Source organism: Pleurodeles waltl, chromosome 3_1, assembly GCF_031143425.1.
Source record: "Pleurodeles waltl isolate 20211129_DDA chromosome 3_1, aPleWal1.hap1.20221129, whole genome shotgun sequence".
In the NCBI taxonomy this organism is placed as follows: domain Eukaryota; kingdom Metazoa; phylum Chordata; class Amphibia; order Caudata; family Salamandridae; genus Pleurodeles; species Pleurodeles waltl.
This window is the reverse complement of record NC_090440.1, coordinates 1467082159-1467099690: the sequence shown is the minus strand read 5'-3', so window position 1 is coordinate 1467099690 and position 17532 is coordinate 1467082159. Positions and strand designations below refer to the sequence as shown.

Below are 17532 nucleotides of genomic sequence, written 5' to 3'. Positions count from 1 at the left end.
CCGATCTGTCCCCCCGGGGGGGCAGAAATGGCCTAAAATAAATTTGCCCCCCCAACCTCCACCCCCCCCCCGGAGCGACCCTTGCCTACGGGGTCGCTCCCCCTGCGTGACATTGGCGCTAAAAAACAAATCCCCGTGCCTAGTGGTTTCTGCCCCCTTGGGGGCAGATTGACCTAAAATTGGCCAATCTGCCCCCAGGGGGGCAGAAATGGTCTAAATACAATTTGCCCCCCCCAGGGGAGCGACCCTTGCCTGATGGGTCGCTCCCCATCTCTAAAAAAAGAAACAACAAAAAAAAAAAACACAAAAAAAAAATTGCCCTGGCGCCTAGAGTGTTCTGCCCCCCCCCCCGGGGGCAGTTCGGCCTAATAATAGGCCGATCTGTCCCCCGGGGGGGCAGAAATGGCCTAAAATAAATTTGCTCCCCCAACCCCCACCCCCCCCCCCGGGAGCGACCCTTGCCTACGGGGTCGCTCCCCCTGCGTGACATTGGCGCCAAAAAACAAATCCCCGGTGCCTAGTGGTTTCTGCCCCCTTGGGGGCAGATTGACCTAAAATTGGCCAATCTGCCCCCAGGGGGGCAGAAATGGTCTAAATACAATTTGCCCCCCCCCAGGGGAGCGACCCTTGCCTGATGGGTCGCTCCCCATCTCTAAAAAAAGAAACAACAAAAAAAAAAAACACAAAAAAAAATTGCCCTGGCGCCTAGAGTGTTCTGCCCCCCCCCCGGGGGCAGTTCGGCCTAATAATAGGCCGATCTGTCCCCCGGGGGGGCAGAAATGGCCTAAAATAAATTTGCCCCCCCAACCTCCACCCCCCCCCCGGGAGCGACCCTTGCCTACGGGGTCGCTCCCCCTGCGTGACATTGGCGCCAAAAAACAAATCCCCGGTGCCTAGTGGTTTCTGCCCCCTAGGGGGCAGATTGACCTAAAATTGGCCAATCTGCCCCCAGGGGGGCAGAAATGGTCTAAATACAATTTGCCCCCCCCCAGGGGAGCGACCCTTGCCTGATGGGTCGCTCCCCATCTCTAAAAAAAGAAACAACAAAAAAAAAACACAAAAAAAAAATTGCCCTGGCGCCTAGAGTGTTCTGCCCCCCCCGGGGGCAGTTCGGCCTAAAAATAGGCCGATCTGTCCCCCGGGGGGGCAGAAATGGCCTAAAATAAATTTGCCCCCCCAACCCCCACACCCCCCCCCCGGGAGCGACCCTTGCCTACGGGGTCGCTCCCCCTGCGTGACATTGGCGCCAAAAAACAAATCCCCGGTGCCTTGTGGTTTCTGCCCCCTTGGGGGCAGATTGACCTAAAATTGGCCAATCTGCCCCCAGGGGGGCAGAAATGGTCTAAATACAATTTGCCCCCCCAGGGGAGCGACCCTTGCCTGATGGGTCGCTCCCCATCTCTAAAAAAAGAAACAACAAAAAAAAAAACACACAAAAAAAAAATTGCCCTGGTGCCTAGAGTGTTCAGCCCCCCCCGGGGGGCAGTTCGGCCTAATAATAGGCCGATCTGTCCCCCGGGGGGGCAGAAATGGCCTAAAATAAATTTGCCCCCCCAACCCCCATCCCCCCCCCCGGGAGCGACCCTTGCCTACGGGGTCGCTCCCCCTGCGTGACATTGGCGCTAAAAAACAAATCCCCGGTGCCTAGTTGTTTCTGCCCCCCTTGGGGGCAGATTGACCTAAAATTGGCCAATCTGCCCCCAGGGGGGCAGAAATGGTCTAAATACAATTTGCCCCCCCAGGGGAGCGACCCTTGCCTGATGGGTCGCTCCCCATCTCTAAAAAAAGAAACAACAAAAAAAAAAACACAAAAAAAAAAATTGCCCTGGCGCCTAGAGTGTTCTGTCCCCCCCCCCGGGGGCAGTTCGGCCTAATAATAGGCCGATCTGTCCCCCGGGGGGGCAGAAATGGCCTAAAATAAATTTGCCCCCCCAACCCCCACCGCCCCCCCGGGAGCGACCCTTGCCTACGGGGTCGCTCCCCCTGCGTGACATTGGCGCCAAAAAACAAATCCCCGGTGCCTAGTGGTTTCTGCCCCCTTGGGGGCAGATTGACCTAAAATTGGCCAATCTGCCCCCAGGGGGGCAGAAATGGTCTAAATACAATTTGCCCCCCCAGGGGAGCGACCCTTGCCTGATGGGTCGCTCCCCATCTCTAAAAAAAGAAACAACAAAAAAAAAAAACACAAAAAAAAAATTGCCCTGGCGCCTAGAGTGTTCTGCCCCCCCCCGGGGGCAGTTCGGCCTAATAATAGGCCGATCTGTCCCCCCGGGGGGGCAGAAATGACCTAAAATAAATTTGCCCCCCCAACCTCCACCCCCCCCCCCGGGAGCGACCCTTGCCTACGGGGTCGCTCCCCCTGCGTGACATTGGCGCCAAAAAACAAATCCCCGGTGCCTAGTGGTTTCTGCCCCCTAGGGGGCAGATTGACCTAAAATTGGCCAATCTGCCCCCAGGGGGGCAGAAATGGTCTAAATACAATTTGCCCCCCCAGGGGAGCGACCCTTGCCTGATGGGTCGCTCCCCATCTCTAAAAAAAGAAACAAAAAAAAAAAAACACAAAAAAAAAATTGCCCTGGCGCCTAGAGTGTTCTGCCCCCCCAGGGGGCAGTTCAGCCTAAAAATAGGCCGATCTGTCCCCCGGGGGGGCAGAAATGGCCTAAAATAAATTTGCCCCGCTAACCCCCACACCCCCCCCCCCGGGAGCGACCCTTGCCTACGGGGTCGCTCCCCCTGCGTGACATTGGCGCCAAAAAACAAATCCCCGGTGCCTTGTGGTTTCTGCCCCCTTGGGGGCAGATTGACCCAAAATTGGCCAATCTGCCCCCAGGGGGGCAGAAATGGTCTAAATACAATTTGCCCCCCCCAGGGGAGCGACCCTTGCCTGATGGGTCCCTCCCCATCTCTAAAAAAAGAAACAACAAAAAAAAAAAACACAAAAAAAAAATTGCCCTGGCGCCTAGAGTGTTCTGCCCCCCCCCGGGGGCAGTTCGGCCTAAAAATAGGCCGATCTGTCCCCCGGGGGGGCAGAAATGGCCTAAAATAAATTTGTCCCCCCAACCGGCACACCCCCCCCCCCGGGAGCGACCCTTGCCTACGGGGTCGCTCCCCCTGCGTGACATTGGCGCCAAAAAACAAATCCCCGGTGCCTTGTGGTTTCTGCCCCCTTGGGGGCAGATTGACCTAAAATTGGCCAATCTGCCCCCAGGGGGGCAGAAATGGTCTAAATACAATTTGCCCCCCCAGGGGAGCGACCCTTGCCTGATGGGTCGCTCCCCATCTCTAAAAAAAGAAACAACAAAAAAAAAAAACACAAAAAAAAAATTGCCCTGGCGCCTAGAGTGTTCTGCCCCCCCCCGGGGGCAGTTCGGCCTAATAATAGGCCGATCTGTCCCCCGGGGGGGCAGAAATGGCCTAAAATAAATTTGCCCCCCCACCCCCCCCCGGGAGCGACCCTTGCCTACGGGGTCGCTCCCCCTGCGTGACATTGGCGCCAAAAAACAAATCCCCGGTGCCTAGTGGTTTCTGCCCCCTTGGGGGCAGATTGACCTAAAATCGGCCAATCTGCCCCCAGGGGGGCAGAAATGGTCTAAATACAATTTGCCCCCCAGGGGAGCGACCCTTGCCTGATGGGTCGCTCCCCATCTCTAAAAAAAAAAAAAAGAACAAAAAAAAAAAAACAAAAAAAAAAAAATTTGCCCTGGCGCCTAGAGGTTTCTTCTTCCCCCCCTGGGGGCAGATCGGCCTAATAATAGGCCGATCTGCCCCCAGGGGGGGCAGAAAAGGCCTTCCCAAAAAATTGCCCCCCCTGGGAGCGACCCTTGCCAAAGGGGTCGCTTTGTTGCGTGACATTCGCGCGCAAAAACAAACTCCCTGGTGTCTAATGGTTTCTGCCCCCCTTGGGGGCAGATTGGCCTTATCAAAATAGGCCAATCTGCCCCCAAGGGGGGCAGAAATGGCCTAAATATATATTTCCCCGTAGGGGAGCGACCCTTGCCTAAGGGATCGCTCCCCACCTAAAAAAAAAGAATTCATCACAAAAAAAAAAAAAAAAAAAAATGGTCCCTGGTGCCTAGAGGTTTCTGCCCCCCCTGGGGGCAGATCGGCCTAATAATAGGCCAATCTGCCCCCAGGGGGGGCAGAAAAGGCCTTCCTAAAAAAATGCCCCCCTGGGAGCGACCCTTGCCCAAGTGGTCGCTCCCTTTTGCCAATTTCAAGAAAAAAAAAAAAATCCCTGGTGTCTAGTGGGGTTTCAAAAGCCGGATTGCAAGCAATCCGGCTTTTGAAACCTGTGAGAGACTTCAAAGGGAAGGAAATACATTTCCTTCCCTTTGAAGCCTCTCGGGGCCTCCCCCATGGGATTGAAAAAGAAATGCAAAAGCATTTCTTTTTCAATCGCGCTGGAAGCTCTGCTGCCAGCGCGATGGGGGAGACCCTGTGACTAATCAGCGCGCGCTCGCGCGCTGACGTCACAGGAGGGGTTGGGGGGGGGTCGGGGGTGGGAGGGGAAGGGCTTCCCCTTCCATCCCTGACTTGGGGGGGTGGGGGGGAACCCCACAGAGGGAGCGAGAGCGCTCCCTCTGGGCTGTGTGCCGAGGACGTAGTGGTTACGTCCTCGGCACAGCAGCACTGTGCCGCAGGACGTAACCACTACGTCCGCGGCACAGAAGGGGTTAAAAGCAGTCACAGACATGGTGGTGTGTTGTCCCCAGCATGCTTGGCCGGCCGGTCTCGGACTCTCTCCAACTCGGCACAGGCTCCCAGTTTGCCTTGGAGCGCCCTGGCTGGGCACTCCCAGTCAATCCAGGGCAGACTGGAAGCCTGTGCCTGCCTGCTGCCTGCAGAGAGGAGACGGAGGAGCGGAGTGGCGCGCGGCAGTAAGGTTATTTTTTAAATATATTTTTCAATAAATGTTACCCCATCCAGAACCCCCCCACCCCACCCCAGCGCGCTGCACCCACCCCGCCCTGCATCACCCAAGTGAGCTGCCACTGCCTTTAACGTGGTATCAAGCAAAGAAATCGGGTGGTAGCAAGAGGGGAGACTTCTGTCCCCATTTTTTAAAATTGGAATTATAATTGCTTCCGACCAAGATGAAGCGAAATTGCCTGCAATAGCACCCTTATCACATTTGTTACCAAAGTGAGATGTTACTTTAAAAAAACATCAACTAGAACTCCATCCGGTCTCAGAGCTTTGCCTTATGGGCCTCTCAATAACGCTACTTCTACCTCCCGAATCTGTATAGAGTAAGAAAATAAATCTAACCCATCTGTATCATGAATGTGGGCCAGCAAATCCCTGCCTAACCGTATGTGGTTGGAGTTAAAAACTTCCACAAAATATTCTAACCACTTATCTGCCAGAATTATTGCATCAGAGGAGGCCAAATTAGAACTACAAAAAAAAAGGTGCATTCGCCAGGCACCAAAATGCTCTAGTGTCTTTACGTTTACCAGCCACCTCCAGGTCAACCCTGGCCTTTTCTTTGAATTCCTTCCTTATAAGCATTAGGACCTGATTATAATTCGATCTTGCTGATTAGTTTTTCATTTATGGACTCTGGCCCAAATGTATGAGATTTTGGAGCAGGGCAACGCAGAAAGCCATTTTGCTGCGCTGCCCTGCAAGGAAAAGGACAGGAATGTGCTGTATCTATGGCATACGGTGAATTCCTGTCCTTTCCCCCTGTGCTGGTGCTGTTTTGGCAGCCTAGCGCCAACGCAAACACACTTGCACCAAGGTACCAAGGTGCCTGCATTGCATGCAAGATTGTTTTTTGTGCAGGAAGGCACACACCTTCCTGCACTAAAACAATCCTGGGAGGCTTTTTCCTCTTTCTATGTGTGCTGCAGGAAGCAGCACACATAGAAAGAGAAGAAAAACAAGGACAAATTGTAATGTTTCTCCTCAGTGTGCCTCTCCTAGGTAGGCATAAGGTTTTGGTGCATCACCAGGTTTACAAGGCCCCTGGAACACCTCCCTAACACAGAGTATGGCACTGCAGTGATTTGCTCTGCCTTGCCTTACTCCATATTTGGCTTATGTGGCTTTACTTAAATAAATATGATTTAGTGGTTTGCACTGCCGTTGCATTACAAAAAGTGGAGCAACTGCAGTGCAAGGGTATCATTAATATGGGCCTCAGTGAGTAGCTGAAAGGTGCGTATAATTTCATTAGGTTCTCTTTCGGGGTTCAAACACATTAAAAAAAATGCCTTGATTATCTTTACATAAAGTTCTTAAAAAATGAGTAGGGTCAGTTTTCTCCATTTTGCCCACACCCCTTGGTTTCTTTAATATTTTATCTCCAAAGCCCTCTTCTAATTGTAGTTCTTTTTAGCAAAGATATAAATTGTAAGTAGATTATGGTCATTATGACATTTAGTAGTGACCATCAGGTGCTACTGTGGCCGGAAAGAAATCAGTAGTGCTCCCTTTACCGGCCCTTTAAATGCTGGTAAATATTGAAACTCTGGGTCCCTCTGTTCATGGAAAGCAAAGGATAATTTAGATTTCAATATAAAACTGTTCAAAAATTCCCCATATAAATTATGTTTAAAATCTGGATACCCCTCCCCAGCCATATCCCTAAGCCACAAACTCTTTCACTAGAATAACTACAAAGCATGGTATTAAAATCACCTGCCCATAATATAGAAAGGGAAGTATGAGATTTCCTCAGTTAAATGTCTAAATCATATTCCAACTCTTTTGCAAGCGAGATGTCCGCGTGGTCAAAAACATAATAATAATTGATCAGAAAAACTAGAATAACTTTTGTAATTTTTAACAAGATCAATTGATATTAAAGTGTGGTGGACAAAACCTTCAGAATAAGATTGGTGCAATTTACCAATGGTAAAACCACCAGTCTCCCAATACGTCTTTCCATAGTAGAGTGAATAGAATGGATACACATGGAGCGCAAGCTACTGTTATGTAAACCCTCTGCAGTCCCAGTCTCCTGGCAACAGTTTAAGTCAAACCTATACATAAAAGAGAGCCAGTCATTGTTATTCAGTTTTGCTGGTATACCAAATATATTCCATGAAACAACATGAATCAACCAATTGACCTCAGAAGTACTTAATAAGTGTTCAACCATGGACCAATAAGAATCATTATCATTAGTTTGTTTAGATGCTTCAGCAGTGATAGTTCATGATGATGGATCTCCTCCGGTACATTTTCTGATGAATGAAGTCAGTCAGTAATGCTGTAAAAAAATGTGCCTCATTATGCTGAATATTTTGTCTTTTTCTTGCTGCATAATTTAGCCAACCCCGCGGCATAATTTGGGGCTCTCCTGAGGAATAATTCCAGTAGCCCTGCATATACATAACACATATGCAGACCGCCACTGTGTAATACATATATTGAATTTAGTAAACCCAAAAGGTTTTAGCTAGCATCAGAACTAAAAAGGCAAACATGTAGCACATTATATTGCCAGATTATTTTGCTTTTTTGTCATGTTAACATACATTAATATTGCCTGAGGTTTTAGCTCATTAAGACTATTTTAACACCTCAATGCAGCAATCATTAACTGAAAGATAACCAGTTAACCTTTCCAAAGTGTCTGCCATTGCACAGGAGCATATGTGGTGTTCTCTTCAGTGACTTTTGATTCATGTGAGCAACAAATATTTTTTGTTGAACTCTGCAAGTCATGCAGCACATGGTGGATTATTTGGCGAGTTAAATTATGTGGCAACTGCAATGAAAAAGTTACTTACAATCGATGATGCTCTTTCTGGTAGAGACCCTATCTAACTGCTGATTATTCACCTTTTGATTATTGGCAAGGCATCAGAATGGATCAGGAAACTGAAGAGCAATACCTCTGCGTGCTGGTAGGTAGAATCCTGACGCGCCAACACCGTTTGACTCTGAAATTGACATGCAGAGCCTATGTAGGTGACACTCCCACACACTAATCCCAGTTGCTTGTGAGACTGTCCATGCCCATAGATACAGAGCTTCAACAGCAAATTGGCAGTCTCTACTAGAAAGAGTGTTATTGTGGGAAGTAACCTGTTCTTCTGAAAGGGACTTCTAACCTCCGATGTCTCACCTTTTAAATAGATACCAGAGCAATACCTATTAGGAGATGAATTGGCTGAAACCAAGAAGACCTGTTGGACCGAGCTGATGACATGCTCTTCTCAGCGAACCTGGCTGTCCAGACAGTAGAGCTTTGTGAACATATGGCGTGACGCTCTCATAGCTGCCTGGCATATGTCCAGAACAGGAACTCCACATGCCAGGGTGGAGCTAGCAGCTTTGGCCCAGGTGGAATGGGAAAGCAGACATTATGGAGGCTGCTTTGTAACCAACGCTTAGCAGATCTTGATGCAGAGTACAGTTAATCGGCAGATAATCCTCTTCTGCATGGCTATGCCTTTATTTGCCCAGTGAATCCCATCAAGCGTTGAGGGTCAACAAACGCTTATGTGTCCCCTTCTGTAATACTTATAGCATGTACATGTAGCACCAGTGCTATCTTAAGAGGGCATTCTCTCATTTGCATGGGAGCATGACCAAATGCAAATGAGGGATTCAGTTTGCCTCTCCCCGCGCCATATTACAGACATTGTCGCAAAAGCAAATAAACCGTCAGGAGGTGCACTGAAAGGGCACCACAAAAAGGTGGAGCACTGTCAGTGCACCCTCTGATGACATCACTCTGGAGGGTGAAATGGGGTCCCATGGACTCCACAGAGATCCACTTGCAGATGAATGCCATCACTCACTGCACCCATCTGTAAGGGCATCTCTAATCCCTCTTGAAAGTCAGGCGGGTGCTGCCTGCACTGTAAAACATGGAGCGGTTGCTTCAGAGCTGCTCTGTATTTCACGTGAATGTGCTGCCCCGGGGCATTGCAAGTTTGCGGGTGCTCTCAGGGCAGTGTATTCCCCATAATAGGGTGCATGTTCCCTGCTTGTGCCTGTGTGCCTTGGCACAAACATGAAAAGTGTGCCCTTATTGTAATACGGGCCCTGGTGTTCTTTGGTACGACTGATGTAAAACCTCATTGCTATTTTGAGGTCCTGGTGATGAAGTCTCTCCTCTTCTTCCTTAGAGGGGTGAGGCGGAGCATAGAATGCCAGATGGGTTATGGTTTGACCAGCATGGAAGGGTGTCGGAACTTTTGGTAAGAAGGATGCTTGCGTCCTCAGAACCAGTTTGTCTGGGAAGAAGATGGTGTACACTGGGTTAATACAGAGAGCCGGAAGCTCACTCTTTTGCCAGAGGTGATAGCGCCAATGAACACTGTCTTGAGGGTGGGGAGCCACAAGAGACAGCTATAAAGCAGTTCAAAGGGAGTGGACATCAAATATGTGATAGCCAAGTTAGGTTCCTACTGAGGCATGACAAATGGAGAGGGAGGAAACAAGTGTTGGAGCCCATTCAAGAAACGCATCATGACTGGTGAGTTAAATATTAAGTGGTGATCCAGGAACATTATAAAGGCAGAAAGAGACAAAATGTTCACCTTAACTGTGTACCAAGCACAGCTTTGCCTGAGGAGAGATAAAACAAACAACAGATCTTCAGATAACTTGACCTAGAGGCGGTCAGCCTGGTGAGTGCTGCACCAAACCACACATTTGTCCCAGGCATATACAGTTTTTCTATATCCAGGATTTCTTTCTAATACAAAAAAACAAGGACCTTGACACAATGGGAATTTTCTCGCTGTTTTTGAGGGCCATTTCTCTATTTTACTGATTAAAACCACTGTGCCTGTTACTACAGGTGTGGACAACAAAAACAGAGAGTATAAATCCTGATCCTAAAAATGCTTCACTTTCCAACGGTGAGTGGCTGGGAGACTTTTGGTTGATTGACTGGCAACAGGTCATTTTTAACAATCAAACCTACTGATGCTCCACTGGAGTAAACATGATGATTCCCCTGATTCTAAATGAGGCAGGAAAATGTGGTTTAGACAGAATGGGCAATATCACAAAATAAAATGACGAACTGAGTGTTGAAACTTTTCAAACACTCACCCCCCAGTCACAGATCTGGGTTTAATCCATAGTTATTTTGCTTGCCACATCACCCCAGTTTGGACCCAGCTATATGCAAATCAGTCCTGACCCTGCTCCCAATGGGAGCAGTCCAGCCCGAACTGCCAAGCCAGGTCCTCCCTGGACAGGATTCAAGCATCCTGGGATCGATTTCAGGGTATCACCCTTCATCAGCCAGGCTAGCTTGAATCCAGTGGTGCAGCCAGCAAGGGACCCATGTCTGGGCATACCCTAGCCACTTAAGGTGCACATGGCAATATCACAAAATAAGTAGACAGAATGGGACCACTATTCCAGAGGCACTTCCGTTCCACCAAATCCTAAATACACACTTACATTTGTACCCTTTGGTCCTACCAGCCTTTGCACAAATAAATATGCAATGATGTTTTATATAAAATGAAGAGTGTGGAATTTTGTTATGCACTTAAATTATCTCAAGTCCATTTGTGATGTTAAGAGTCAAAATGAAAATTGTAGTAAATAATAAAAGTGAACGTATTGCGATAAAAATGGAAATAAGAAGAATTTATATAGAAAGCATTTGATAAATATTCTTAACTTTGTTATTGTGAATATGTGGACCATACGTTGTGTAATAATCGCATTTCAAGTAGATAGCAATTAAACTGCTGGCTTTGGTTCATGTTTTCAGATGGAAAATTGTCAGTTGCATTGAGAATGGAAGATATCTTTGATGGTGAATCTTCAGAATCACAACTGCAAACGCTAATCACGGTAACAACTGTTCGACCTTATATTTAATTGTGTTAAATTACTTGTGGCCAAATGTGCCATTGGCAGCAAATAACGAGTAGTTGTAGCAGTTTAGAGCTAAACGGCTAGACAAGTGTAAAATTTCCCAGGGAATGACTCAGTATTCATGTTAATGGACACTCAAATGAAAACTCTGACAAAACAATAATTTTGCGGTTTAGGTCTGCCCCTACACGCATCACCAAGGCCCATATTATGTACAGTGGATAAAGCAGCCCAGCGTTCCTCCTTCTCCACCAGGGTTACTTATACTTAGGGCATTGTTAATTCTATAGGTGCAGGGTGAGGTGGCAGAAACAACCCTGATTTATTTTTTTGGTAACTAAGGGCCATATGTACGAACACATTTTCCCATTGACACAGAATTGGAAAAACCCTTTGCTACATCTGGCCCTAACTTACTTCACCGAATCCCGCATGTTTTCTACACTTTTATCATTGCTTTTTGTGTACAAGTGAAGTATCTGAGTTAAAAAAACAAGATTCGTGGTGGTGTGGGGCATTGGTAGGCAGTCCAAGGGCAGTGGGCTTATGTAAAGGGACTAAAGGATCTAAAATGATTAAACACGCTTTATTGTTTCAAACTTTACTAGGATGACATTATACTTCTTTGTTTACAGGAACATATGGATTTTCTTGCTCTTATTACACACTATAATTGTGAAAATGAAGCCTATTTCCAAGAAAATATGAAGAAATTGCAGGTAACTCTCCATGCTTTATTTATCTCTGCATTCTTATTTCTGCAATAATTCCTGATTAGAATGTGTATAGAATATTCTAAGCTCATTGAGGGTATTAACATTAATCCTTGTAACGGTTGCATGAAGACTAGAAGTGTAATTTATATTTAGAGTGTCAAGTTTATGAGCAGTGGATTGGGATCTTGTGGTGATTCTACAGTTGGCAACACAATTCAATGGATTTCTCCACAAACCTAATTACCTCCAACATTGTAAATGATTCCTGTTACACTTTAAAAAAATCACAAACGAATACCCATTTAGCACACCAAAAATAACTCTCACTCTGGTCTTTAGGTTTATAAAGTCACCTGGACCATCTGCAATTCTAATAGAGTAGTTTTTGGTGTTGTTCCATATCAGAAGTCAACTCTAATTCAGGTACCTCATTAAGGCATAGACTTGGGAGGTTGCATCATTATACCTGGACATTCTAGCAGAAATACTTTCATTATTTTGTAGAGGTTTTTACATATAGCAATATAGTCTGATTTAGAAAGAATAGATGCTCAAAACAGTAAGAGTTTTAGTTGACTTACTCAGGTGACAACAGCCTTTCGAAAGTACCAAGAGGATGTGTTATGAATAAATGTACTCCACAAACGCATAATAATTAACTGTTTAATATACCTTCAACTAACAAATATAGGAATTAGTTTAATAATTACCTCTCCAGGACTGGATGAGCAGTAATTTGCTGAGACTACATTCAATTAGGACACATGGAAAGGCAGCTTGAGGAGTTGTGTCTTTTGACCAAGAGGAATGGTTACTCCTCATGCCCCAGCTCGAAAGGATGATAACCTTGGTTTCTGCTTGGATAAACTCCACCCTATGGGTGACCATTTGGGCTTGGTGGTTTCTGCTTGCTTCTACCACATGAGACTCCTTTATTCCTGAACATTGCTAGAGTCTGGTGGTGTAAGCAACAATTCTGTCTAGAAAGGATTATGCTACTTCCTTCTTGTTTGGACTTCCCATTGGTACTCTTTAGATGTTACAATTGATCCAAAGTATGGCGGTTAGATTAATGTTCAATCTTTGTAAGTCTGCTCAACAGACACTGCACTGGTTAATAGTACAGCAGCACATACAACCTCATCTTTTTACAAGCATAGGCCTATTTGTATTCACTCATGATTATCATTGTATGACCCTTCTCATGGGCTTCGCTCCAGTTTCAGAGAAATTGTATTTTCTGCCTGAGATGAGAACCTTTACCCTAGCTGCCCTTGTACCACAGGGCTGCCAAGTCATAGTAAAAGTCAGTCTTTACAAAGCTACGTTTAGAGGGGACAACTATCACTGAACGTCTTTTTTGTGACCACTATTCATGGCATGTTAGACCAAGGTAGCAAAATCAATTATTGGCCTCCACATGCAGGGAGAAGACTCTTTACATGTCAGGGCCACTCATGGGGTTTTTAACACTAGCAAACTCCTGTTTTGAGCATTTGTTTCTATAAATCAATAAAAAATGAGAAATCGGAATGAAAGATCATGGGGCTTGCTTCACATTGAAATGAAAATATATGGACCTACTGGTACAGGGGCTCCACTGCAGGCTTAGAGCTCGTCACCAAGAAGGAAGGCATAGCTTCTCTAACCTGGCAGCCGGATTAGTCTTCCATCTGCTTTACCCCACAGTACACTAAATGAGGTCAAAGTACAAAATATGCAAGTATATTGATTACAAACTATATGCTTCTGTGAACTTAAACAAGCCAATTTCCTGCCATGGTACCATGGCAAGGAATATGCCAATTCTTTAATAATAAACCCTCGAAAACACACAACTAAAAACATGGTATAATGTTTACGCTGTTCACTAAATCACTGACTATGTTACTCTGGGCTTTTCACACTACCCAAAACCACTGAGATTTCTTAACATTAGAAGCTAGTATATTTTAAAAGGATAGCTCACAAGTAAAAGTATAGTCATTTTCAACCAACCTCTTAAGTCATCTTTAAATAAGAGATGAAACTCAGTGTCGGGAATTTGAAAAACGGTGTTAGAAATGGGGTCTTTGGTTGGCAGTCAGGTTACCCCCTGTCCAAGCAAGGACTCTCACTCTAGTCAGGGTAAAAGAGAATCACCCTCAGCTAACCCCTGCTTACCCCCTTGGTAGCTTGGCACGAGCAGTATGCTTAACTTCAGAGTGCTAGGTGTAAAGTATTTGTACCAACACACACAGTAACTTAATGAAAACACCACAAAATGACACAACACAGGTTTAGAAAAATACAAAATATTTATCTAAACAAAACAAGACCAAAACGACAAAAATCCACAATACACAAGTCAAGTTATCACTAAAAATGCAAAAAAAGTCTTCATGTAATTTTAAACACAATGCTAACACTGTTAGCGTGAAAATGTTCCTTGGGTGCATCAAAAATTACCCCGCACGGGCGAGTGTGCGTCAAAAAGGGCTTGCGATGCATCGATTTCACCCATGAGCGAGACCTTGCGTTGTTTCTCATTTAGTCGGGTCGGCGTGTGTCGTTTCTTCTCTCCTCAGGAGCGCAATGTGTCGATCCGGTCAGCATTCTCGGGTCCGGGCAGGCCTTGAGTAGTTTTTACACGCCCATCGGTGTTTGCGTCAGAAATCCAGCTGCACATTGATCCGAAAACCACACAGCGCGGGTTGCAATCTCACCAGCCTCTGTCAGCGAAGCTGTGTGCCGTTTCTCCAGCCCCGGGCATCGATCTTCGGGTCGCGTTGCAGGCAAGCGCCAATTTTCAGCTGTGAAGCTGGCGGCGTGTCAATTCTTCAGCCGCAGGACAGGGTCACGTCGATCTTTTCCCCGCACGCCATTCTGTGGGTGGATTTCTCACTCTTTGGCTGCCAACTTCTCCTTTAAGGGTCCCAGGAACTGGACGGGCACCACTTGGCAGAGTAGGAGTCTCTCCAGAGACTCCAGGTGCTGGCAGAGAGAAGTCTTTGCTGTCCCTGAGACGTTAAACAACAGGAGGCAAGGTCTAAATCAAGCCCTTGGAGATCTTCACAAGAAGGAAGGCAACACAAAGTCCAGTCTTTGTCCTCTAGCACAGGCAGAAGCAGCAACTGCAGGATAGCTCCACAAAGCACAGTCACAGGCAGGGCACCTCTTCTTCCTCAGCTCTTCAGCTCTTCTCCAGACAGAGGTTTCCTCTTGGTTTCCAGACATGTTCTAAAGTCTGTGGTTTTGGGTGCCCTTCTTATACCCATTTTGCCCTTTGAAGTAGGCCAACTTCAAAGCAAAGTCTCTCTGGATTGTGAAATCCTGCCTTGCCCAGGCCAGGCCCCAGACACACACCAGGGGGTTGGAGACTGCATTGTGTGAGGGCAGGCACAGCCCTTTCTGGTGTGAGTGACCACTTCTCCCCCCCCCTCCTAGCACAGATGACTCATCAGGAAATGCAGACTACACCCCAGCTCCCTTTGTGTCACTGTCTAATGAGAGGTGCAACCAGCCCAACTGTCAAACTGGCCGAGACAGGGAATCCACAAACAGGCAGAGTCACAGAAACGGTTTAAGCAAGAAAATGCTCACCTTCTAAAAGTGGCATTTCCAAACACACAGTCTTAAAATTAACTTTGCTAAAAGATGTATTTTTTAATTGTGAGCTCAGAGACCCCAAACTCCACATGTCAATCCGCTCCCAAAGGGAATCCACACTTTAATCATATTTAAAGGTAGCCCCCATGTTAACCTAGGAGAGGGACAGGCCTTGCAACAGTGAAAAACGAATTTAGCAATATTTCACTGTCAGGATATGTGAAACACATTACTATATGCCCTACCTTAACTATACTTTGCACCTTGCCCTTGGGGCTACCTAGGGGCTACATTAGGGGTGCCTTACATGTAAGAAAAGGGAAGGTTTAGGCCTGGCAAGTGGGTACACTTGGCAAGTCTAATTTACAGTTAAAAACTGCACACACAGACACTGCAGTGGCAGGTCTGAGACATGATTACAGGGCTACTAATGTGTGTGGCACAACCAGTGCTGCAGGCCAACTAGTACCATTTGACTTACAGGCCCTGGGCACCTCTAGTGCACTGTAGTAGGGACTTACCAGTAAATCAAATATGCCAATCATGGATAAACCAATCAACCATAGAATTTACACAGAGAGCATGTGCACTTTAGCACTGGTTAGCAGTGGTAAAGTGCTCAGAGTTCAAAAGCCAACAGAAACAGGTCAGAAAAAATAGATGGCAGGAGGCAAAAAGATTGGGGATGACCCTGCAAAAGGGCAAATTCCAGCACCTGGGAGTGCCTCTGTGAGCAATTTTATAATGGATGTACTCATTTGTATTATCAATGAGAAAACTGTGAAAGCAATACATAATATGTTATACGTAACTGGCATAAAACTGAGAAGTTGTACTTAATTAAGAATCCATTTCACTTTAGGTGGTTCATTCGTTAAAATCAGAATAATGTTTTACATACATTTGTCTCTGGACTGTGAATTACTGCATGCAGATCACTGTTTACTGTAATACTTGTATCTACTTCATAAATACAACCAGGTGTGTGATATGATCAACCACAACATAAGTGAGGTCATTGGTAATGTTACATTTAGTATATTCATTTTATTTTCTTCTATTGATACATGAAACTCCTCTCCAGTCTGGGTTCAATATTCTTCACACCACCACAACATTACTTACTCATGTTACCAGCTTCATCAGTTCTGCCCACCGCAAAGCTTTCTCTTCCATAGCACCTGGCTGATCGCAGAGGCCCACTAATTTGTTGCCCCCATTTTTCACTTTTTGCTGGTGTATTTCTGACTCTGATGGTTCCCTGGATACTGCTAAGCAGTCCCAGGGCCTGTGCTCTGTATAAAATAAGTTTACAAATTAGGCTAATTATAATTGGCTATGTAAACCTACCTATAAGTCCCTAGTATATGGTAGGGCATGTAGGTGTAGGGGCCCCAGCATACGTGGGGCACCCATAGGTGCATTGCTGAGGTGCCCAGTGTCATTTTAAAGGAAGGCCTGCCTTGCTGTCTGCTTTTAAATTAAAGTTACATGCAAATTCGACTTTGGAATTAAAAGTACTTTCAAAGTCTAAACTACCCTATTTTTACATATAAGTTACCCCTAAAGTGTGCCCTATGTGCCCCTAGGGTTGGGTGCAATGTAACTATAAGCAGGGACCTTATAAAAGTAGTTTTATATGCCCTGGTGAGGTAAAACAGGCAAATTTGTTTTCCCTCATTGTAGTGAATGGGCTCCATAGGCTAGAATGGGAAGACTTTATTTTAATTTATAAAGTCCCCCTAAGTGTCAGACACATCAAGTTTGGTATCAAATTAATTGTTATAATTACTACTGGTGCCTCCTGTAACTAACCACCCACTCCTTTTCTGTCTTGTGATCTCACTTCACTCCCTGCTTTTATACCTTCATGTAGTCATTCCTCAAGACTCTGTTTTAGGTCCCACCTTCTCATACTTCACACCCCTGTCTTTGGAGACATCAACTCATCTTGTTTTCTAATATACCCTTAATACTGACAACAATCAATCCATCTCTTCTTTCCAAATTTTATTCTAACATCTTCAGTCATAAATCTCTGATTATCTATGTGCATAAAAAAAAACACATGGTTCTTAGATTACTCCTGCTGAACTCCACCAAAAGAGAGGCTGTCAACCTTCGTGCAGCAATTGTCTCTACCTCCATGCAATGCCCTATTTTATTTATTTTATTTACTCCCAACAAACTCTCCCCACCCTCCATTGGAAGCAATATTGCTCCCCGTCTGTACCATGGTGATGACATAATTCCTCATTTGTACACCTACTGCAACGCCTTTTTCAAGACCTTGTCCTGGCTCTGCTCCATTCACTCTTCACACTGCCATTCTTGTTGACGTTACAGCTCATGGTTCCTTCCACTAGTTGTATGTACAACACTCAAATTTTCTCTTATTTTTATCTTACCATCCTCAATCACA

At 45.9% G+C, this 17532-nt stretch overlaps 1 protein-coding gene across 1 annotated transcript in view; it reads left to right on the top strand.

Moving 5' to 3' along the window:
• LCT (lactase) overlaps positions 1-17532 on the top strand; it is a 364432-nt gene that overhangs the window by 65511 nt on the left and 281389 nt on the right. Inside the window, exons 2-3 of the mRNA XM_069225073.1 lie at positions 10700-10782; positions 11442-11525. Coding sequence (XP_069081174.1) covers positions 10700-10782; positions 11442-11525 — 167 coding nt within the window. The remainder of the gene's footprint in view (positions 1-10699; positions 10783-11441; positions 11526-17532) is intronic.